At 28.6% G+C, this 21,603-nt stretch overlaps 5 protein-coding genes across 8 annotated transcripts; 2 read left to right on the top strand and 3 right to left on the bottom strand.

Annotated features, from left to right (window-relative positions):
* Window positions 1-15: 15 nt before the first annotated feature.
* On the bottom strand, window positions 16-4,227 carry LOC122535181 (RNA-binding protein 28). 2 transcript variants are annotated; one of them, XM_043666474.1, is made up of 12 exons: window positions 4,071-4,103; window positions 3,358-3,379; window positions 3,139-3,284; window positions 2,891-3,059; window positions 2,489-2,778; window positions 2,099-2,427; window positions 1,582-1,921; window positions 1,338-1,506; window positions 978-1,195; window positions 750-899; window positions 286-651; window positions 16-205 (listed from the first exon to the last, which is right to left on the bottom strand). In XM_043666474.1, the coding sequence occupies exons 2-12, from the start codon at window positions 3,368-3,370 to the stop codon at window positions 86-88; spliced, it is 2,310 nt and encodes a 769-aa protein (XP_043522409.1). In that variant the 5' UTR covers window positions 3,371-3,379; window positions 4,071-4,103; the 3' UTR covers window positions 16-85. The 2 variants fall into 2 exon arrangements, with proteins under 2 accessions (XP_043522409.1, XP_043522407.1); XM_043666472.1 differs by lacking the exons at window positions 3,358-3,379; window positions 4,071-4,103 and adding an exon at window positions 4,190-4,227 and having other exon boundaries at window positions 1,582-1,918.
* LOC122535180 (transmembrane protein 131) lies at window positions 4,224-13,711 on the top strand. Its single transcript, XM_043666471.1, has 23 exons — window positions 4,224-4,470; window positions 5,200-5,264; window positions 5,584-5,612; window positions 6,052-6,135; window positions 6,215-6,338; window positions 6,617-6,730; window positions 6,811-6,933; window positions 7,025-7,188; window positions 7,260-7,446; window positions 7,521-7,629; window positions 7,698-7,957; window positions 8,029-8,445; window positions 8,529-8,717; window positions 8,798-9,026; window positions 9,107-9,488; window positions 9,601-9,816; window positions 9,881-10,020; window positions 10,180-11,423; window positions 11,509-11,833; window positions 11,911-12,341; window positions 12,415-12,622; window positions 12,716-12,897; window positions 12,969-13,711. The coding sequence occupies exons 1-23, from the start codon at window positions 4,377-4,379 to the stop codon at window positions 13,056-13,058; spliced, it is 5,406 nt and encodes a 1,801-aa protein (XP_043522406.1). The 5' UTR covers window positions 4,224-4,376; the 3' UTR covers window positions 13,059-13,711.
* Window positions 13,712-13,977: 266 nt separating this feature from the next.
* LOC122535186 (cilia- and flagella-associated protein 97-like) lies at window positions 13,978-15,068 on the bottom strand. Its single transcript, XM_043666487.1, has 2 exons — window positions 14,200-15,068; window positions 13,978-14,123 (listed from the first exon to the last, which is right to left on the bottom strand). Exons 1-2 carry the CDS (start codon window positions 14,890-14,892, stop codon window positions 14,040-14,042), a joined length of 777 nt encoding a protein of 258 aa, XP_043522422.1. The 5' UTR covers window positions 14,893-15,068; the 3' UTR covers window positions 13,978-14,039.
* Window positions 15,069-15,149: 81 nt separating this feature from the next.
* On the bottom strand, window positions 15,150-16,668 carry LOC122535185 (THO complex subunit 3). The gene is made up of 2 exons (XM_043666486.1): window positions 16,339-16,668; window positions 15,150-16,137 (listed from the first exon to the last, which is right to left on the bottom strand). The coding sequence occupies exons 1-2, from the start codon at window positions 16,516-16,518 to the stop codon at window positions 15,355-15,357; spliced, it is 963 nt and encodes a 320-aa protein (XP_043522421.1). The 5' UTR covers window positions 16,519-16,668; the 3' UTR covers window positions 15,150-15,354.
* Window positions 16,669-17,434: 766 nt separating this feature from the next.
* Window positions 17,435-21,411, top strand: LOC122535184 (protein ABHD18). 3 transcript variants are annotated; one of them, XM_043666484.1, is made up of 9 exons: window positions 17,436-17,993; window positions 18,419-18,503; window positions 18,593-18,775; window positions 18,859-18,971; window positions 19,067-19,205; window positions 19,316-19,513; window positions 19,582-19,858; window positions 20,260-20,527; window positions 21,082-21,411. In XM_043666484.1, exons 1-9 carry the CDS (start codon window positions 17,902-17,904, stop codon window positions 21,140-21,142), a joined length of 1,416 nt encoding a protein of 471 aa, XP_043522419.1. In that variant the 5' UTR covers window positions 17,436-17,901; the 3' UTR covers window positions 21,143-21,411. The 3 variants fall into 3 exon arrangements, with proteins under 3 accessions (XP_043522420.1, XP_043522419.1, XP_043522417.1); XM_043666482.1 differs by having other exon boundaries at window positions 20,242-20,527; XM_043666485.1 differs by lacking the exon at window positions 21,082-21,411 and having other exon boundaries at window positions 17,435-17,993; window positions 19,582-19,871; window positions 20,242-20,480.
* Window positions 21,412-21,603: the final 192 nt, after the last annotated feature.

Below are 21,603 nucleotides of genomic sequence, written 5' to 3'. Positions count from 1 at the left end.
TTTTATAATAAGAACTGTAATATTTACTCGTTTTATTTTTTTCATACTGTGTACACAAAAGTTATTTTTTTAACACAATGAAATTCTATGACGATTCATACCATTTAGATTTTTTCAATTCTATCGATTTTAATTTATTTTTGTATTTATTTACAAGTTTTTCTAAATTCACGTCGTCGTGATTTAGTTTCGTCCTTTGTTTTGGCTGCAAAAGAAAACAGTCCTGATTTAAAAACATATATAATTATTATTATATATAATTTTACAAATTAAAAAGATGCTTACTCTAACTTCATTTTCATTAGCAATTTTTTGTTTTCTTTTCATTTCTAACTTTTTAGTAGATTTTTTGATTTTTTTCTCTTTCTTTACTGTTTGATTGTGCACCATTGCCTGAGTTATTAAATTATGTTTTGATCGCAATTTATTTTCACCAGGTTTTCCAACCGTACCACTGTACGGTTTTATGTTAGATTTGTCTACACTTTCAATTTTTAACCGTTTAGTTGTAACTTCTTCGTTCGTATCTTCCATTTTCCTTTTCACTTTATTTCCCGACCAAAGAGGATTGTTTTCCTGACTTTTTTGAAGTCTCTTCTGTTTGGCATTCACCATAATTCGATTTTCTATTGAGAAGGATACGATTGGCCTCTGAATAAATAAAAATATGAGATAATATAACAGTATAATTTTCGAAACAAATAATATAAGAAAGTTATAATTAAGAAAATTATAATTTTCAAATATACCCTTTTTGAAGTGAATATATTTGGATTATTATTCACATTTCTTAAAGTTTCAAGCGCGTCTTCGTGCTTTGTAAATGAAACGAATCCATATTCTTTCGATTTTCCTACTCCTTTAATATCCACATTTTTCAAATCTCGCATAACACGTGCCTTTATAAAGTAAATATTAAATATATTTTAATATAAATTTATTCAATATTAAATATTTAAATTGAAACTACAAAATACCTCTTTTATAACCGCCGCAGGAGGGCTATGACGTTCAACAATTTTTCTGAATTTATCATCGTTTAGTGTAGGTGGTAAATTATGAACAACGAGCCGTACTCTTGATACAAACATATTTAAATTTCGCAATATCTGTGATTTCCATTGTTCTATTTGTAATCGTTTTGTCATATCTGCCACAGAAACTCCCATTGAAGCTGGACTTCCGGCCAATACAACTAAAACATTATATGTTATAATAACCACAATATTGTAGTAGCTAAGATTTTTTATTTAGATTAATTATTACTAACTAAGATTTCTTATTTTCTTTTTTTTTAATTTTGCATCACATGCAAAATATATATGCAAATATATTACCTCCTTCTTTTACAAGATACAAATTTCTAGAATCCTTTTGTTTATATTGTTTCAAATTTGCCTTATTTTCGATTTCATTTCTATCCAACGCTCTGTGTGCTTCAAGTATTTGATCTTCCATTTGCAATTCATTTCCTGCTGACAAACACTTTTCAGCGCTTTCGGCATTCTAGAAACAAGTATTTATAAAAAAAAATTTTAATTTTTTTGTAAGAAGAATAGAATATATTTTATAAAAATTTACCTTAAATTTAACAAATGCTGTACCCTTTGAAAATTCTGTCAATGGATCTATGCATACAAGAGCATAATAAATAGGTCCAAATCGTTCCATATATTGCTTTAACTCATCATTTTTCACAGAAAATGGTACATTTTTTAGAAACACAGTTTTTCCTTCAGAAACATCATGAGATTCAAAACGTGGTTTTATTTTCTTCGTAACTACTTTTTCTTGTTCTTCGTTTTCATATTCTTTATCATCTTCAATTACTTCACTTTCATTTTCTGTTTCAATTTCAACTTTATCTGACTCATCATTATCAAATTCAATATTTTCAATAATATCGAATTTTTCATCTTCGCTAGAATTACATTTTGTTTAATTATATTTTACTTAATTCAACTATTAAAACTATTAAAATTATTAAAACATTTTAAAAATTACAAAATAACAAATCAAAGAAGATCATAAATTTATTACATTTTAACCTATTATATCTAAACCTTACATTTAAAACAAAAAATGTAAATTTATTTACCCATCCATCTCTTCGTTTGAATTTAATTTTGCATTATTTGTATCTTCTGTATCACTTTCTTTTTCCACTTTTACTTTTATTCCACCTTCCTGTACATTTGTAGAATCATTTTGAACAAACTTATTTTTTGGTATAGCCCAATCAACTACAATAGGTCTACCGAGAAGTGGTTGTAAATTTGCATGATATATAGCTTTAGCTGCACTTTGTACATTTCCAAATTCTAAAAATGCACATCCTACATTTTTGCCATCACTTCTCTTCAAAATTTTGATTTCTTCTATTGGCCCATATAGGGAAAAATGTTTTTTCAAATTTTCTTCATTTGTCTACAATTATAATGAAAAATTTAGAAAGCAAAATCAATGTAAGTTTATATCATTGTCTTACCTGAAATGATAAATTTCTTATTACAATCCTTGCCCTCTTTTTTCTAGTTCTTTCCTTCAATAATTTTCTCTTTTCTTTTTTTATTTCTGACAATGTCTTTTGTTTAGATGGATCTTCTTGATCCTTCTGTTTGACTTGTTTATTTTTTTCGTGCCTTTCATCTTTATCTTTTTCTATACTTTTACTCGCATCATGTTCATTATCTAAGTTTTCTACATTTTCTAGCTTGTTTTTCAATTTTTCGCAAAATTTTGATTTTGAAACAGCCCAACTACTACTTATTATTCTACCTAAAGATGTATTTTCAGTATATTATTATATTACAACGCGTTATTACTTAAATTAATAATAATATTTAATTATTTATAATAATTGTATGTAATTTTTTTGTTAAAATAATACCAAGAAATTCCTTCTTATTTGTATTGAATATTGCTCTTGAGGCATCTTCCAACTGTTTAAATTGTATAAAACAACATCCAATTGGCGAACCATTTGGACGTTTTGGAAAGTTTATCTCTAATACTTCACCAAATGGTTCATATAATTTCTTTATATCGTCTGGAGTTGCCTAATGACACAAATGAATAACTATAAACTTTCTTAATGAAGAAACGTATTTCTTATGCTATAATAAAAAATGTATTAACCTTGAATGGTACATTACGAACGATAATCCTAGGTTTCTTATTATTATCCGTATTGTCATCTATCTCTTGTGTTGATTTCTTTGATTTTCGTAATTTTGTCTTCTTTCTATATATCCAAGAAAGTTTCTTCTTTTCAGTTCTATTGCCTGTTTATTGAAAATATTAATTACACATCTTGAACGACAATCTTATTAAACATTTAGCATGTAAATTACGTGCCTGTATTCCTCATTTCAGATATCTACGTCCAATATATATAATATATAAAATTTTTATGATAAAGTCTGTAATACTAGAAATTTTAAAATACTCGCTTTATTAAGATAATATATCATACACTTATTTTATAGGTTAGATTTATGTATAGGTTAGAAACTTTACATGTATTGAATACGGAGCAAATGGAGCTTTGGAGTTTAAAAGTTTGAAATAAAAGCCAAATACTAGGGTACCTTATATTCCCCTAGATCACGTGATAAACTATAATCTTTTTTTTTAACTTATAAAAATAGTTTTCAATTTAGCATTAAATATCAATGAAATTAAATTGAACGACATGAATATAGTTCTGACTTGAATAAAATGTTCAAAGATGTTTATGAAGTTGTCAACTTTTTCGTAGCAAAATGACACGATTGGACAGTTCATATGAAGTTACGAAACATTATTTGCAACTTCTACGCAGGTATTCCAAAGTATACAAATCGAAATTACGCAAGGTAGCCTCATTAAAATATACAAGTAATTGTCAATATATGACAATATTCTGTGCGTATATTCTGTTAAGCTAATACATATTTACAAATTGCCATATAACTTGGGAAATAAATCACTCGTATATTTTAAAGTAACATCAATAAATTACGATTCTACTGTATTTGAAATTACGATTTCGTTCGTCTGAAAATCGCAATTAGTGAATAAAAGGTTACAACTCTTCGATTGGTGTTGGTAACTGAAGTAATTTACTGAAGAGATGAATTGATCGAGAAATTAACGTATGAAAGAAGTTAATATACAAATAGTACACCGATACAACAATAAGATATACAGGTAATACGTGTGCAATCCATCTTTGTCAGATCGGCCGTGTGAAACTTATCTGCGGAATGGTTTCAAATCGGACGGAAGTGGAATCGATATCCCGGAATTCGATAGTAGCGAAAGTATGGCCGAAAGCGGATTTTCATTTCTGCTAAAGACAAAACAGCAAACAACACAGTGAAAAGCCTGTTATTATGACTGAGTTAAAAGTACTTTATTGCATCCTCTTGTTAACATTTTTCGAACTGACGTCACAAATTCGACCGTCCTTACATGGACACAATAACGGTGAGCATGTATTTATGCTGTTTCAATTATTCTCGTTTTATCACAATAATATACACCTCGAATAACGTTGCAGCAATCTACTAACATGCCATTAGCTACTCGTTCTAAACCTAATTTGTTACTTTAATATTTGTGCCTGGTGCTTTGTGAAAGTCAATCAATCTTTTTTTCGAAAAACATTCAAAGGCCTCCACTTGCTTGTTGTTATGAAAGTGCTGTATACGCTGTGTTAATTGATAAATTTCTTTTTTCATTTCTTCTTTTGAAATGTAAATGAATTTATATGTTATCTGCAAATATGAGGGTTTGTTTTTTTTTATCGTGGCTATGTTGTTAATTGTAGTGACAAAGATTTGCAATATTTGTAGTATTGTGTAGCAAAAGAAATACAGCATTGAATTGTGAATTAGGAGATAAGCAAAATTTTATATCACACGTGCAAAAAATTTTTAACAATGAAGAAACACTATAATTTTTATAATACGCATATAATGTTTTGTATTAAATGGTATGAATGAATGAGTTCACTTTCTAATTTGTGATTGATCTCCGATTGCAATAAATGGAACTATTACTGCATAAAAGATTTTTATGTGATTAACATAACAAGCAATGTTTTCTAATTATTGCTTTTACATTGTTTACATTTTATAATTGCTGTTAAATAATCTATGTGAAAACACTAGTAAATTTATTTAGAACTTTTGTCTAATTGAAAATATTTTATAGCCTTCGTACAGGATGACAATGATGTTCAATATCTTTTGGACAACATACCAATGTCTATGCATAAGGTTAGTTGCAGTTTTCTCTTTATTCAGATTGTATTATTTTATATTAAATCAAAAAGAAAAGAAATGAAGATTTTTACATTATACTTAAGTAAATAATTGCAAATAAACGTATTTACGATATCATATAACAAAAACATTCAGTGTGACAACTATCATATTCTTTGATATAAGTAAAAAAAGATTGAAAAATATTAAGAATTTAATATAATGACTATTTTTCTGTAGTTATTTTAATAAAATCTTTTTATATTTTGATAATATGTAGTCATTTTTAAAAAGGTTATATGATTCCATTTAATATTAAGTTTTTATTTTATAGGATTTTACTAATACAGTACAAGGGGCTGGGTAAGCATAATACTCATTAAAATAATGGTGAGTGGAAGTAGGAAAGGTTTTCATTATAAATTTCCTTCTTTACTTTTAAAATATTTACGTATAATGTTGTAATTTTCTATGTATCTCTTTTTTGTTTCATGCAGGACTAAAAATTGAACAAAATATAAAAACTAGAATATGTTTCAAAATAATTAGTTGCTTTAATATAGTAAACGATGAAACAATTTAAAGTTGTATATAATAATTTTAGTTATTTAATAAACTATTTTAATCGCTTTATTATAATGATCTATTGAAATGATAGCTTCAAATTCTAAACGCTTCTTTACTAACTGTGATTACTTCAAACTAATTTTTCTCATACCTTTCCTATTTTCATGTTCCACTGTTACAAGTATAGTAAAAAATTGCTATTGAATATATTAAAATTTTTTAATTGTTTTTTAAGGGATACAACATCAGATGAAGATAAAACACAAGATTCATTATCTTATGTTTATTTCAAACCACATGTTTTGGACTTCAAAGAGAGGTATATAAATCTTAATTCTGTATTACATTAGTGTAAATATAAGTGAATATACATATAATGAGGATATTTTTGTCTTTAGACAACTTGGTATACCCCACCAAGAAACTGTGATCTTGTTTAACAGAGATCATAACAAAACAATCCACCTTTTATCAATTTCTGGAAATACACGTCATTTCCATTCATCATTCTTTCGAAATAAAGTAAGTTGTTATGATGTAAGGCTCTATGTCTTTGTAATTAATGAATAAAAAATATTTTAGATATTTTAATATTTTTTTTTTTTTGTCTATAATAATATTTAATCGTTTTCAATTAATTTATTTTGATTTGAGTAATATTGAGAAAAATGAACTTCTTTTCAAGAGATAAAAGAAATGAAAATATCTAAAGAGAATGAAAAATTAATTAACTTTTAAATAGTATAGAACAATGTAAGTAAAATACAATGAGTTTCATTATCACAGTTTGATCTCTATAGGTAATTCCACCATTGGGGAATACAACATTTGATGTTATCTTTCTTGGCAGAGAAGAAGGTGATATTGATACACATCTTCTTATACATACAGCAGATGGAACTGTAAAATATCAAGTAACTGCAATTTATCATATTTATATTTATAAATTCTATAAATAATTTTCTTTATTAATAATATAATTCTATCTTCACAGGTAAAGGGAATAAGTGTCAGTAGTCCATATCGACTCAGACCTGTAGTAGGTGTTAAATTACCTTTAAATGCAACATTTACTCCACTTATATACATGCACAATCCACACGCAGAAGCTTTACAAGTATGAATTTATTGTTTTTATGTTGTTTATTTATAATTGTTTACCTCTTATTTTATTTAATAATTATCTATGTTTATATTTTATTAAAAAGGTATTAGAAGTATATAGCAGTGGTGGAGAATTTCAACTAGAACTACCATCGGGAGAAGCAGAAGGTTCGCGTGAACTATGGGAAATTCCACCATATCAAACAAAGCCTATTATAAGATTACATTTTAATGCTTATACAGAAAAAAATCATACAGCATACGTTAGGTTTGTGTCACTACATAAATCTTGTCCTTGATTATTCTAGATTTAATTATTAATATTTATCTCAATTACAGACTTAAAGTAAACAATACATCAGAAGTATTGGTTGTGACAGTCGAAGTCGAAGTAAAAAATGGGGCTGGTCTTCATTGGGGTGGAAGTTCTGGAGTAATTAATTTGGGTATGGGTGGTTCGTTGCAACCTCCCATTCAATACCCTATTGCTTTGAAAAATTCGGCAAAAAAACCAATAAAAATTATGGTAAATAATTTTTAAGTATAATTTATGGAATATTTGATTAATTATAAACAATAGAATTTTTTTGTGTGTTATAGAACATAATTAGTACGCCAGTTTCCAAAGCATTAAAACTTCATTTTGAACAGGCGGTTATTCCCGGGGATACCGATATCCCAATTGCCATAGGAGCATTAATTTATGACTGTATGTAATTTTGCATTACGTATAATATATTTTTATATCATGTAATGGTATATAATATTTTATCTTAGGGAAGACTGGTTTAGAGTTGCAACACTTTAAAGGAAAATTAGTAATAAAAGCCATAGGTCCTGGGGGTTCTAGTCAGAAACTAACAATTCCATGGATAGCACAAGTTCTACAAGGTGGACTAGAAGTAAACGCATCAATTACACATTATTGTTCTCTGCAGTCGAATCAAACGCGAAATTTTAGCGTTGTTAATAAGTTTAAATTACCATTAGCTATAACAAATGTCACAATGTCATCGCATGTAAAGACACTTTTTACAGTAAGTTTTATTAATGATAATACAGAATTTTAAGAAAATATTATTAAAAATTTATATGTTTAACTTTACAGATAAAAAATTTTATTCCAAGAGTAATAAAACCAGAGCAAAAAGTCAATATATTTTCTTTACAACTCGCAAAAGATAGGAAAACTGATAATGTGAAAATGGAATCATCAATTTTAATTCATTCGAACGTTTCTGTAACGGAGGTTCCATTGTTAAGTTATGATGGAAAAGTAAGGAAAATTGTTCCTGAAGAAAGGGAAAGTGATGAGGGTACGATGAATTTTGGTACTGTGGGAAGTGGGACTGAAAATGAGGCTATTTTTGCTTTGGAGAATCAAAATCCAATTAACATAGATTTACATGGTTGGGGAGTTAACATGCCCGGTGCAGTATTGGAACTTATGGGTTGTCAAAGAGGTCCAGCTGATTTATTGGATAAAGAACTTCGTAATATAACTGTATGTAGTCACACGGGAAATGTAAGTATATATGTAACTATGTAATAGTTATGATAATTGATAATTGCAATTTAATAATATTGTTACTTACTATTTAATTTTAGCAATATATAAAACCTGGTCATTTAGCTATTTTTAAAATTAAAGTTAAAACTCCAATGGTCGAGGAAGATACAATTATGGGTGACGTATTTGTTAGGACAACTTATGAAAGATTTATTTTACCAGTTTACATGCGAGTTGCATATGGAAGAATTTCTTTGAAGAAGCTTATTTTTACAGATTGTTTTCCTGTAAGAGATCATAAGATTTCACCAAAAATTTTTAAGTTTTTAACTTTCTTTAATAATTTCTATTTTAATAATTTTTTTAGGGATCAATTTGTGTACAGCAAGTAAAGGTATATTCAACATTTGCAAAGCCGATGCAAGTAACTCGAATTGCACCTGTGAGTAAAGATAACAGAATAAAGTATATACCTTTGGAGGAAGCATCAATGCCTGTTATAACAAAGGGCGAAAATTATATTGGTTCGGTAAGAATTGAACCATCAGTGGCTTGTAAGCATCATTGTTATTTAGGCTTGTCATTGGACAGCAATGGTAAGTTAGTTATTTTACTACAAGTTAATACTACACTTTAATTTAATGATGTTGAATTAATATTTTTCATTCTGTTATAGCTGGTAAACAGTGGTTAAATACTTTGGCCCTTCCATCACATACAAGGGATTCTGATTTAAATTTGTTAAATACCAGATATACACGTTTTCTTAATTCAACAGGCGGCCGTTCTTGGGACAATATTACGATGCGTCTAGATACAACGGAAGTTCGCGGGCACAAATTTTATTTAAATATAAAACCACATTGGCCCAGTTTATTAACTGGTTTCGGTAATAATAAAAATAAAATCGCTTTAGTATTTCCTTTGACACAAGTTGGAAATACATCCTATAGCACGATCAAAGTTTATAATCCAAGCATTACTCCTTTAATAATACAATTAGTTATGGATTGGACTTATCCACAAGGAACAAGACTTTATCATTCATTACCTGCTAAGTATGTATTTTTTAAATAAATAAATGAATATATAAAAAATGATTATCATTCACAAAAAAATTATAATAAAATTATGTATCTATGTATAAATAAATATACTTTTTATGTGTAGATTTAAGTTTACATGTGTAGAATGTGGATCTACAATTGCAGAAGAATTTAAGCTAGTAGAAAGTATAGCAGACAGAGAAAGGTTTGAAAGAGAATGGGATGTTACAGTAGCATCACAATCGGTTCCCTTATATTTAAAACCTTCGGAATCAAGAATTATACAAATATCATACACACCTTTCTCACCATCTTTATCATCCGCACTTTTATATATTAGGTAAATTTCATTATTACATTCATGAAATTAGAAGAACGAAATCTTATTTCATTTCCAATTGCAGGAATAACATGACTATATTGGAAGTATTGCGTGTAATGGGACAAGGAGCAAATGCACAATTTAGATTTGGAAATCGAAAGCCAGGTTCTACTACGCCTTTATTATTTGAACTTGCAGATAAACATCTTAAAGATTGTGAACGTATGTACGTTTCTTCATCCTCGTTCTATCGTTTAAGCAGAATAGATAAATGAAAGCATTTCCTCAAAAATTACCATCTATTTAATTATGAACAAATAATATAAAATAATATTTTTAAAAATTATTGCTTAACTGTTTTGTTGTTTTTTTGAATGATAGGAGAACGATTTAAACGAAATCCGATTCCAAATCTGACAGTAAAAAGGTCCTTTATGGCAAGAAATACAGGAGAACTTCCTATAGAAATCTATGATTTTTATATTAACGGTTTACAGTGCGAAGGATATGGTTTTAAAGTATTAAACTGTATGCCGTTTAAATTGAACCCAAACGCTACGAAGAAGGTGGAAATAGCATTTACGCCAGATTTTACGTTGTCACGTATCGAAAGAAAACTTCTGATATCTACGAGTTTGGGGTCTGATAGTGATATAGAAAATGGTATGGTGATACTTAATTTACTCGCTACTTTGCCTCTGCATTCGTTGGAAGCTTGTACAGCTGCGCTTACAAGACCATCGTGGGAATACACCGTGCAATGGGCAGCTATTAGTCTTTCATCTATATTATTAATATGTGTTCTCGCTATTTCGTTTCTTGAAGCGGATCGAATATTACGGGCTTTAGCCAACTTCTCAAGAGAAAGTCCAGTTCAGCCACCTCTAGATTTAAGACTTTTATCGCACATGCCTGTACATTTAACGCAAGATTCGACTTCTTTAAAAGAGAAATTAATGAATGAAGAGAAGCAGAAAATAGCGAAAAAAGAAGAAACGTATCCGGATTGGGCATTGATGAATGTGAAAAAGTATAAAGATAAAGATAACGTCCAGAAAGGACTAAAAATCCCTGACTGGTCCGCAGATGAAGAACGCAGATTTAAGTTAGATACCGAGGCGAAAGACATGTTATCTTTCAAGAGATGCGAAGAATCGAGTTTAGATAACAGTAACGTTATAAGCAATATTACGTTTGGTGCCAAGAAAAAAAGTAATAAAAAACAGAATAATGTACAAGAGATTCAAACGGACAATTGCGTTGCAGAAAACGCATATTCAGATATTCAGGGAACTCAAGAAAAAAAGTACACTGTAAATACGCTTACAAAGATAAGTCCTGTAACAAATAGGAAAGGAAAGTCGAATCAAACAACAAACGTTAAGACGGAGACAAAGTTGGTCGATCATGAAGTTCAAGTTGATACGGGACTTCTTAATAGTACTCGAAATAATAAGATAGATAGTAAAAGAAAACAAACTGCAATTGGAAATAGCAATAACAATCACGTATCCTTCAAAAAATTTGAACCGAATAGTAATCAGAGGAACGTGCATCTTTCAGAAGAAGAAACGTCATCTACAACAACCGAAAGTTCTGTTCAAGATGATCCACCGTTATGTAAGGTGAGAATTTTAATCGAACAATGAATTCGAAATCCATTTTATAAATTACGAAATCAATTTTATAATAAATATTTATTTATTACAGAATTTCGATCAATCTTGTGGAAAATCTGATAAACTACAAAGAAAACCTGCAACCAAAAAAACTAAGCCTCAATCAATTGCTTCTGTGCCATGCGTAGATTATAGAGATAATTATGAAGGTGACTGTGATGACGATGAATATGATAAAGAAAGACATAATAATCCAAACAGATGGAAAACAAATACAAGGTCTACCATGAAACATCATATTCATACAACCCGTACTGTTGAATCATCCTTCAAGCTACCTCGGCAGAATAAAAATCCTCCTAGGAAGGATAAAGGATCTCAGAAACGTCGAGGCATTGATAAGGGACACATAAAAAGTAAACAGAATCTTTAAATTTTTTTATTTGATTTTATTAATTGTTGATCATTAACTTTTTAATTATTTTTATTTCAGCAACAACATTGAATGGGAATACTAGCCAAAGGGAAGATTCAACGCGTACACTGGGTATTGTTTCCGCTCCGTTGCCACCACCACCGTCGTGTTGGGGTGAAAATCGAGCTAGGTTTAGTGATGTCGTAGCACGAAATCAAGAGAATATCTCACCGTTCTCAAATTTAAATAAATTACACAAAACTCAAACGCCTACGCATAATATGTCAATGGTCTTCAATAACGACACCAAAGATATAGATTATATTAAACAACAATCGAGTCAAGAATTAATGCAGAGTACGAAGGAATACAGAATGGTATCAAAATCTCCGTCTCTCTGTGTTCAGTCTATAGAAAAAGAAAAGCCACTTGGTCAGGATTCTTTGAAGATGCAGAATAATTCGCAACATTCAAATAGTTATTTCATAAATGCCTTTGCGGAACCACCGGTACGTTAAAAAATAATTTAACTTGTTTTATTAATATTTCTTCGATTACAATTCAATTGAAACTTCTTTTCAGTTCGAACGTGAATTAGTTCCATATGACGATCTTCCAGAAACCGATGAACCGTTAATGGAATTAGAAAGTCCCGAAGAAGACACACGGTGTCAGTTATGGGAAGATAATAATCCTATGCTTAAATTACTGTCCAATAGTACAAGTGGATTTCAGTTAGAATCACCAAAGTCCTCAGAGAAACCTCCAATGTTAACGGATACATTAAAGGGTAAAAATTTTATATAAATGATAAATTTTTTTTATTATTACGTAATATATAATAATTAGAATTACATAAAATGTCATAAACTTGAATTTACAGATAATTGGGTAACTGTTGAAACAAATTGGGAACCTTTGTATACTAGAGCAGCAGTAGGAGAAGAAAGAAGTGGTGTCTGGGGAATAAATACAGGTGGTGTATGGGCTGCAGGTCCATGGGGTGCAGCTGCACCACCTGTTGTTTCACAATTATCTTCATTACAAACAGAATCAGATACACAAGTAAGAAAATCATTTTTTTATTTACATGTTTATCTGGATTTTATATTGAACTTTTTGAAATATTATTTTAGGAGAGGTCAGGTTTCGATCCATTTCGTTCACTCAGTACAATATGGACACCATCATCCTCAGAGTCTTGGAAGAAAAAGCACGAAGACTAATCTCGTTTCCAAAAATTTTCGATATTGTATCTTGTGATATCTAGACCTGGTTAAAGCAATTTTTTTTCTAATATGGAAAGTAATAATGTATTTATTAGCAACACCTTTCATGATTGATAACGCTTAAGCTACAGGCTGGTTTTTGTTATTATTCATGTTTCACGTATTTGTGATATGTTGTTAAATAGTACCTCGCATAATAATAATTAGGGCAAAATTGTTTCATATTCGTTAAATTTTTACGTTGTCATTTATCGATTTATATTATATATTGGTGTTTTAGCATGACATTGAAATTTTCATTATTAATTCAAAATCATACATTTTTTTTAATAATATTGAGTTAAAATGTCGAACCAAAGTCTGAATTAAAATTTTGCTAATCGAAACATAAATCAATCAAAGAAGTGGATACATAAAAATAAGAGTTTCTAGTTTATTGATTTTTTTTTTTTTTAATTTTCTACACATATTGGTCTTGATGTGTCGCAAAAAAAGAAGGTCATAATTAAATTATTTGGAACGAGTAAGAACTGTGATTTTTATAGTCTTGACTTGTAGAAATTTCATTGGTAAGTTTTCAAGATATTTTACAAAGTTGTGATGTATACAAAACAAAATAAAAATGTGTACCTACTCTTCAAGACTGGTAATTGCTGTGTTTTAATCATTTGAATCTTATTTTTATAAATAATATGTTTTAAAGAAAGTAACTTATTAAAATATTTAATTATTTATAAAAAAAAGGTAAAACTTGTCTAAGATAAAATTAAACGTGTTTTATTACAAAATTGATAAAATATATTTAGGAAATTTTACATCTCTCTTTTGTAATTTTAAAATTTTAATAGTCGAAACTTTATTTTATGATAAAAAAAAAATTATAATTATAAGGTTTGTATTATAGATACTTAATATATAGTAGAACATCAATCATAAATATTTTATTAATCTAAGATGTATAAAAATTATTGTTACAGATTATAAAATCGTCTGTCTGCAACCAGGTTTTAGTATATTGTTCATAACACGTGATTTAGTTTGTTGTATCCTTTGCAAAAGTAGCTGTAAATTTAAATATTATATTTCATTAATTTATTCCATAATTAATTACTTTTAAATATATTTATTTATTACATACTATATTTTCATTTTCTATTTTTTTTTGTAATCTTTTTCTATTTATTGCAGAGCTGCTTATTTGTGTTGGTGGAATACTCTCATGAAGTATCTTTTCTTTTGATTTTTGTTGTGCCATTATCTTTCTCAAGAGAATCTGATTTTCCCATTCAATCTTTCGTATTTCTTCATCTGTAAAACTCATATTCTTTCTTCTGTTCTTTATTTGTCTGATTTTTACAGAACAATCTTCAGATATTGAACTTCTATAGCAAACTGAGTCTGTAATTTCATTTTTTTGTACTATATTTTCAAATCTTTCTTCTTCACTTTTACTATCCTTTTGGTTACATGCATAGATAGCAATTCTAGAAGAAAGATGAGACTCATTAAGAGATTTTGATGTTGTATTAGTTCCATCAGATTCATTCTCAGACTCGTCAGAACAAAATGAATCATTGCTATAAATGGAATCCTCATCTATAGTGCTCTTTATTAAATCTGCAGGTTGTTCAATATCTTGCAGGATGGGAGTTTTTGACTCTTGATCAGAGGTTTCTTCTTCATCAGTTTCTTCTTCATCCACCTCATGAATGCTGGGCACATGATTGAAACTGTCTTTCATTTCAGAAAATTGCTCATGAACTATTTCATTTGTCAACATTAATGTGTACTGACATTTACAATCAGACTGGGTTTCTTCTAGGCATGACATAGAAAATATAAAAATTTCTATAATAAAAGATTAGACTAATAATAGTATAAAATTGATTCGATGGTATTTTCAGGTTAAGAAACAATTATGACATATAAGTTTAAGTTACCATAGCAACGAAATAAGAAAACAAAATGTTCAGAATCTTTAGTTGAATGTTATCAAAGATTATATATACATACACACACACACACATATATATATATATATATATTATGTCAAACAAATTGTACTTAATTAATGCACTAGTTTAATAATTATGTCTAAATGTAATATATATTTATAAAAAAGATTATTTGAATTTTCTAATATACAATATACAACTTTCAATATACAATATATAATTATAATAATAATTTAAGACATGTAAAAAATTGTTAGGGCAGGTACAAAGATCAAATTTGAATCATTTTCTTTTTTGCACAGTAATATATTTTTATATAAAAGTCTAAAAATATTATTTTAATCATTGGCAAATCCAAATACTTTTAAACTGCCAGCATCACGTTTTCTGTCATAAGTATCTTTGTCATCACATGCGTATGCTAACAAATATTGTTTTGGATGCCACGCTACTGTAAAGGTTGCTGCCTCTACTGGTATATCTGCAATTTTTTCTCCAGTTTCAACTTCGCCTATATCTATCACAAGATCCTCGGATGCTGCAGCCAATAATTGTCCATCATAAGAAAATGATATAGTTCTCACTGGCCACTCTAATCGTGAAAATGTTCTTAAACAACACAACTCATCCGCATCCCATAAAGAAACCAATGCATCTGCTGAGCCAGTTGCAAAATATCTTCCAGTGGGATCAAACTCTATACAAATACATGTCCCTGGATGCGCCTTAATTACATGTAACAATTCTAAATCTGGATAACTAAGTATGTGAACACAACCTTGACCATTAGTTAGGTAAAATGTATCAGAATCCTTGTTCCATGAAATTTCATTCACTTCAAAGTTAAACTGTTCCTCGGCACGGATCTTCATCACTCGTGCATCAATGAAAGTCACTAAATCTTCCTTGTTTCCCACTGCTATTGTATTACCATCTGGTGACCATGATATATTGATATTTTCACCTCTTGTACTGATGTTTGCTGTGCATTTCTGAGTTCTTGTATCCCATATACGTACTGTCTTGTCTCCACTTGCAGTGGACAATAATTCTGGATAAAAGGCGTGCCAGCATAATTGATCCACACTACCACCGTGTCCTCTGAAAGTTGTTTCTTGTTTCTAATAAACATAGAAAGATGTTTTGAGTGCAATTTGAAATAGTTATAGACAATAAAATTATCAAAACAAGATAACTGCCCATTTCACATTTCACATTAATCATTATTAAAGTAAACATTTATCAAAATTCAATATTAAATAAAGAAACAATACACAAAAATCGCAATAGAGAAGATTGACGTTTTGGTTAGATTTACTTACTAAACGATCCGGACAGAGAGAGAAAATGCAAACAGATTTATCAAAAGATCCTGAAGCCAACAGCTTCCCGTCACAACTCCATCCTACACTATGTACTTTGGCAGAGTGGCTTTGTTGTTCTCGAATTTTGTTGTGTGATTTGAAATAATTGATTAGCTCGTCAACACGAGAAGTGGACATTTTTATTAATTACTAGTTTAAAATAATACGAGCTTTTTTATTTATAATTGACTATTTCTTTCTCAATAAATTGTCACTTAAGTGGATGAACAAATAACATGCAAATATATACATAAATTGAATATACAGTAATTATTTACATGTTATATGTTTTACCTCAGCCTAACTTTAACCATGAATTACGAGTTATGAACTTAATATTCGATGCATTATGAATCGTGCAAGATTTGACAATTTTTAAACTTTTAACATCTCATATTATTTGTAATATTACAGTACATAATAGAATTGCAATATATATTTATAGAAATAATTGACGTTCAAATAAAGTTTTCAATAAAATAAAATTATTTGAACGTAAAGGCATGTTTAAATGTATCCAAGGACAAGATTTCAACCACAGACATCTCGTCATATACCTCGTCGTTTGAACAAACAAGTCAGGACAGGTCATGAACCTGACGTTTAAACCAATATTGCCCAAAAGTTCAAATCCTTTATGCAACTTTGCTTTTTTGTAATCAAAGTCAGATATATCAATGTCGTAATCATACATTTATGCTAATCATATTTACAAAAATTACTCGTACAGAATAGAAATTAAATTTTTATTATAAATCTAAATTCTTTACGATTTATCAACAATGAAGACATTGTTTATCAATGTAATAAGTATATAAGTTATTAGCATTCTGAAATTTGTAATTCTTTTGAATTCTCTTTTTAATACTTCTGTTAACACTGTACGATAATTTACTTATTTTTTTTTATGAAAAGAGATTGTATTTAGACAAAAGATTGTATAATCTTATACCTGTTTCGTTTATTCATTATCAACTATTGTCCATTGAAAAAAAATAGGTTATCAACAGATGGCGCCTGTTTGTTGGCAAACTTAAATTGGAAATCGCGAAGACTTTATTGAATTTTTGTTACCAGCGCATCTTAATTGGGATTGAGAATTAACATACGTAAATACGTAACGAAACGGACGATTACGTCCTCTCATGAATGGTTGTTATTTAAGGAACTTATTTGTCGAAATTGTAATTGTATCCGTACTAAAGGTGAAGATGCGAGAAGCGGATGTTCATACGCGATATATTCGCAGCACGTCACCTAATCCGATCATTTCCATCGCCTGATTGCTATATCTAAGATATAATCAACCGCGGCAAGTTCGCAACCAGTTCAAGAACAATGTCCACATTGTTAATAACGTTTTAAGAATTACGACATGGTAGTATTCGTGCTACCTTTCTAAGTATCTAAATTATCAGGTTACAAATTGGATAACAAGTATCCTGGTGGAATTTATTCTTTGCCAATAAATTTTTTTATCGGTAGTAAAAATTAGAAAAATTTGGAAATTAAGTATTCGTAATGCCGCGAAGCCGTCTGGACGCCGTTTACAGGAGTATTCTATTGACTAAATTTTTCACAAAAGGTTGGGGTAGTCCCGAAAATCTTAAGAGGTAAGAGTAAATTGTAACCTTGAAAATTCTATTTCAAAGTCAAGTTTTGAACGTACGCACTGTGTTCGAGAATGTTCAATGCCCGGACTGTACATATGGAAAAATGGAAAACATTATTATAATGTCGATATTTTTCTTTTTTTTTTAAATAAATCTGATAATTGTTTTGTCTGAATGAAAATAATAATATTATGTATATAATAATAATAATAATATTTTAATGACTGAAAATAATAATATTATGTATATAATAATAATAATATTTTAATGAATGAAAATAATAATATTTAATATTTAGAAAACAAATGAACAAGAATGATGCACTTTAAAACTTGAATTAAAATAATGTGAATGTATACTTATAACTTATAAAATTATAAAATTCATAAGTTATGAAGTTATTAATTGCAAAATTTATATTTTAGGATTTTCGAATTTAGAAAAGCCCTTGCCAATAGAAAAACATGTTATGAACTTATACCTCGTGATTATCCAATCAATATAACTAAAGTATGTGATATAAATATTTTAAAATTATAATTATTTTATAAGAGATATAATACATATAATATTTGCAATGCTTGTACATATTTAAATAGGATGAAGAATGGTCAGATTGTCATATTATTGAGGGAAATTTTGAAAGTCCATTTAACAAACATCTCCCTAATATAATGCCTTATGAGACAATAACTTCACATTTTCAATTGGTTTTACCACGTAAATGGTATTCTCATAAAATAAAGCCTATTTGTTTACACCTTGCTGGGACAGGAGATCATGTACGTAGACTATTTTTTAATCAGAATTATAATATTCTTTTCTAAAAATATAAAGCTCGAATCAATCGATGATATAATTTCAGTTCTTTTGGAGAAGGAGAAATCTAATTGCCAAACCTCTTCTAAAGGAATCAGGAATTGCATCTTTGTTAGTAGAAAACCCATTTTATGGTTCAAGGAAACCACAGAATCAAATGTAAGAATTTGTATTCAGAAGGTTTGTAGCACTAAAAATATATTGTATTGTAAAACAAATACATATTTATATATTAATATATATCTGGTTTATAGACGATCTTGTTTACATAATGTCTGTGACATCTTTGTAATGGGAGGATGCTTAATAATGGAATCAATTGTTTTACTAAATTGGTGTGAGCAACAAGGTTTTGCACCTTTAGGACTGACAGGTTTATCAATGGGTGGTCATGTTCGTATTTTTTCATTTTATTTTAATTTTAGGGCGGTCAATAATATCAGTAAATTAAATTATTTCATAGTAAACATCAACAATGCATATTGATTTATTGATTTATTTAGATGGCTTCATTAGCAGCAACCAACTGGCCAAAACCAATTCCACTAATCCCTTGTCTTTCATGGTCAACAGCATCACCAGTATTTACCCAAGGAGTAATGAGCGCTTCGATTAATTGGACGCTTTTAGAAAATCAATATTTTGCAAATGAACTATATCAAAATGATCTCGCCAAAATGGTGAAAATTATAGGTAAAGAAGTAAGTGAGTAATCATTAATCAATCAGACTTTTAAATACAACCACAAAAAAAAAATTTCATTTTCTAGGATGCGTTTTTAGCTGGTCAACATTTTGCACAGCATTATCCTTCCAGCATGAAAAGAATCAATGAATTAAAAGAAATGTCTGATGATACTACTAAAGAAGTATGTACTACAACTGCCACTGAAACTGTGATTAATAATAAAGAATATAGTAATAGCGAGTTACAAAACCAAGACAATACTCTGAAGAATCAAATTGCTGAGGAAAAAGCAGCAAGGATATTTCCTTTAAATATTTTATCTAATAAATTAAAGTTAAAAGATGCAAATACAATGAAAGGTAGACAACGTTCGTATGTATATTTGTAACATATTATCTAAAATGATGTATTGCTCTTTTTACAAAAAACTTCTATAGTTTATATTCAGATGTATTGAAAAGTGGTATACTAATCCAACATAAAATTAAAACAGGATTAATGTATGCATTTGTTGTCCCAAAATTCAATAATTCTGAATGCTAATTTTATTCTTTTCTCACATTCAAGCGATTTTTACCAATATTTAACTTATTAATAGATACTTATATTACTAATAATTGCAATTTGTTAATAAATACTTATATTGACAATAAGTATTTTTATTTGTTAGTTTTAAATACTAACTTCAAAAATGCACGGTTTGGTAGAAGTATGATTATCGCATATATTGTTTTGGCAATAGGTGTTTGTATGTTACCAGTTCCAAGACATCCATTATTTTCGGATTGCAAATGGCGCGAACGAGAAGCATTGCAATTTATGTGTGGAATAATGGATGAATGTACGCATTTAAAGAATTTCGAAGTGCCGGTTGATACCGAGTTGATTATTGCTGTTTGCGCAAGGAATGATGCGTATGTACCGCGCGATGATTGTATGAGTTTGGAAAAAATCTGGCCAGGAGCTGAAATTCGATATATAGACGCTGGACATGTGTCCGCGTATCTTCTTCATCAAAAAGTATTTAGGTATGCAAATATATCTTATCATGTATTATATTATATACAAACATACATTCAGAGTGTTGCATGTAAATGCAAATAGTGAAACATTCAGTAAGGGATTGAAATTATAAAAAAAAAATTCCTACAAAAGTTATTTTTATATAAAGGGGTATAAATATTTTTTTGTTGGTGGAGCAATGGAAACGAGTAAGATTTCAAGATCAAATTAATTTTTTCAAATAAAACTCTAAATTTTTTTTTTATTCATAATATTATAGCGACTGTTAGATACTGTATTATACTATTATTGTTTCATATATTATATTATATATTATATTATAGAGACAAATTCGACCTGTTACATTGAAATAAAGCCATAAATTAATGGAATGTCTTTACTGCATAGTATGATATGTATAATATAATATGATATTCGTTATAAGATATTACTCGTAAAACATTTGCAACCATTATTTTTCGCGTTAAATGTAACACTCTGTATATTAAATACTCTAAATACTGTCTCTTAACTATTATTTATAGTTTTGATTTATAGTTAATTTGTTTATTATTTTCAGATCTACTATAGTAGAAGCATTTGAACGATCAATGAAGAAATATCCTGTACAAACCAGCTAATATATACATACGTAATTTTAGCAAATGTTTAAAATTTAGATAAATCTAAAGATATTTTTAAAACAAGCAGTTATTTTTGAAGTGGAATTTTATTTATTTGTGATACTATTAAGGATATATTTAAACTATTTTTTAAATATTTTACAATTTTTACTTCATTTCCGTTTTATGAATTAAAAGACCAAGGAGAGATAATCATGCATGTGAATAGACACTATTTTTTATATGATGCAATGTACAAAATGTTGATAAAACAAAAAGACTAATATGTAAAGAGAAGACTAAAGATATATTTTATAAATGCAAATGAATTGTAATATAATCTACAAAAGAATAAACTATCTGTTTTATTGTTTGTCTGTATTATGTTATCTGTATAAAAGTTTACAAAGAACAAAATAATATGAAATATTATTGTTTACTCCGCATATTATTGCTGTAAATAAGCATATAGGAAATAA

The sequence above is a fragment of the Frieseomelitta varia genome, unplaced genomic scaffold (assembly GCF_011392965.1).
Source record: "Frieseomelitta varia isolate USP_RPSP 00005682 unplaced genomic scaffold, Fvar_1.2 scaffold_68, whole genome shotgun sequence".
NCBI lineage: Eukaryota > Metazoa > Arthropoda > Insecta > Hymenoptera > Apidae > Frieseomelitta > Frieseomelitta varia.
This window is presented reverse-complemented; position numbering and strand designations above follow the sequence as displayed.

Coding starts and splice junctions, on each gene's coding strand:
- LOC122535181 (XM_043666472.1), bottom strand. CDS start 4,211: ATGGATTGCACACGTATTACCT. Junction 2,779..2,890: donor AAATAAGAAGGAATTTCTTG/GTATTATTTTAA, acceptor ATACATCTTTAG/GTAGAATAATAAGTAGTAGT. Junction 1,919..2,098: donor TCAAACGAAGAGATGGATGG/GTAAATAAATTT, acceptor TAATTCTAGCGA/AGATGAAAAATTCGATATTA.
- LOC122535180 (XM_043666471.1), top strand. CDS start 4,377: ATGACTGAGTTAAAAGTACTTTATTGCATCCTCTTGTTAACATTTTTC. Junction 7,958..8,028: donor ATGTAAAGACACTTTTTACA/GTAAGTTTTATT, acceptor TTAACTTTACAG/ATAAAAAATTTTATTCCAAG. Junction 12,342..12,414: donor ATGCCTTTGCGGAACCACCG/GTACGTTAAAAA, acceptor ACTTCTTTTCAG/TTCGAACGTGAATTAGTTCC.
- LOC122535186 (XM_043666487.1), bottom strand. CDS start 14,892: ATGTCATGCCTAGAAGAAACCCAGTCTGATTGTAAATGTCAGTACACA. Junction 14,124..14,199: donor AAATAGAAAATGAAAATATA/GTATGTAATAAA, acceptor TTAAATTTACAG/CTACTTTTGCAAAGGATACA.
- LOC122535185 (XM_043666486.1), bottom strand. CDS start 16,518: ATGTCCACTTCTCGTGTTGACGAGCTAATCAATTATTTCAAATCACAC. Junction 16,138..16,338: donor CTCTCTGTCCGGATCGTTTA/GTAAGTAAATCT, acceptor TATGTTTATTAG/AAACAAGAAACAACTTTCAG.
- LOC122535184 (XM_043666482.1), top strand. CDS start 17,902: ATGCCGCGAAGCCGTCTGGACGCCGTTTACAGGAGTATTCTATTGACT. Junction 17,994..18,418: donor AGTCCCGAAAATCTTAAGAG/GTAAGAGTAAAT, acceptor TTTATATTTTAG/GATTTTCGAATTTAGAAAAG. Junction 18,776..18,858: donor TTGCTGGGACAGGAGATCAT/GTACGTAGACTA, acceptor ATATAATTTCAG/TTCTTTTGGAGAAGGAGAAA.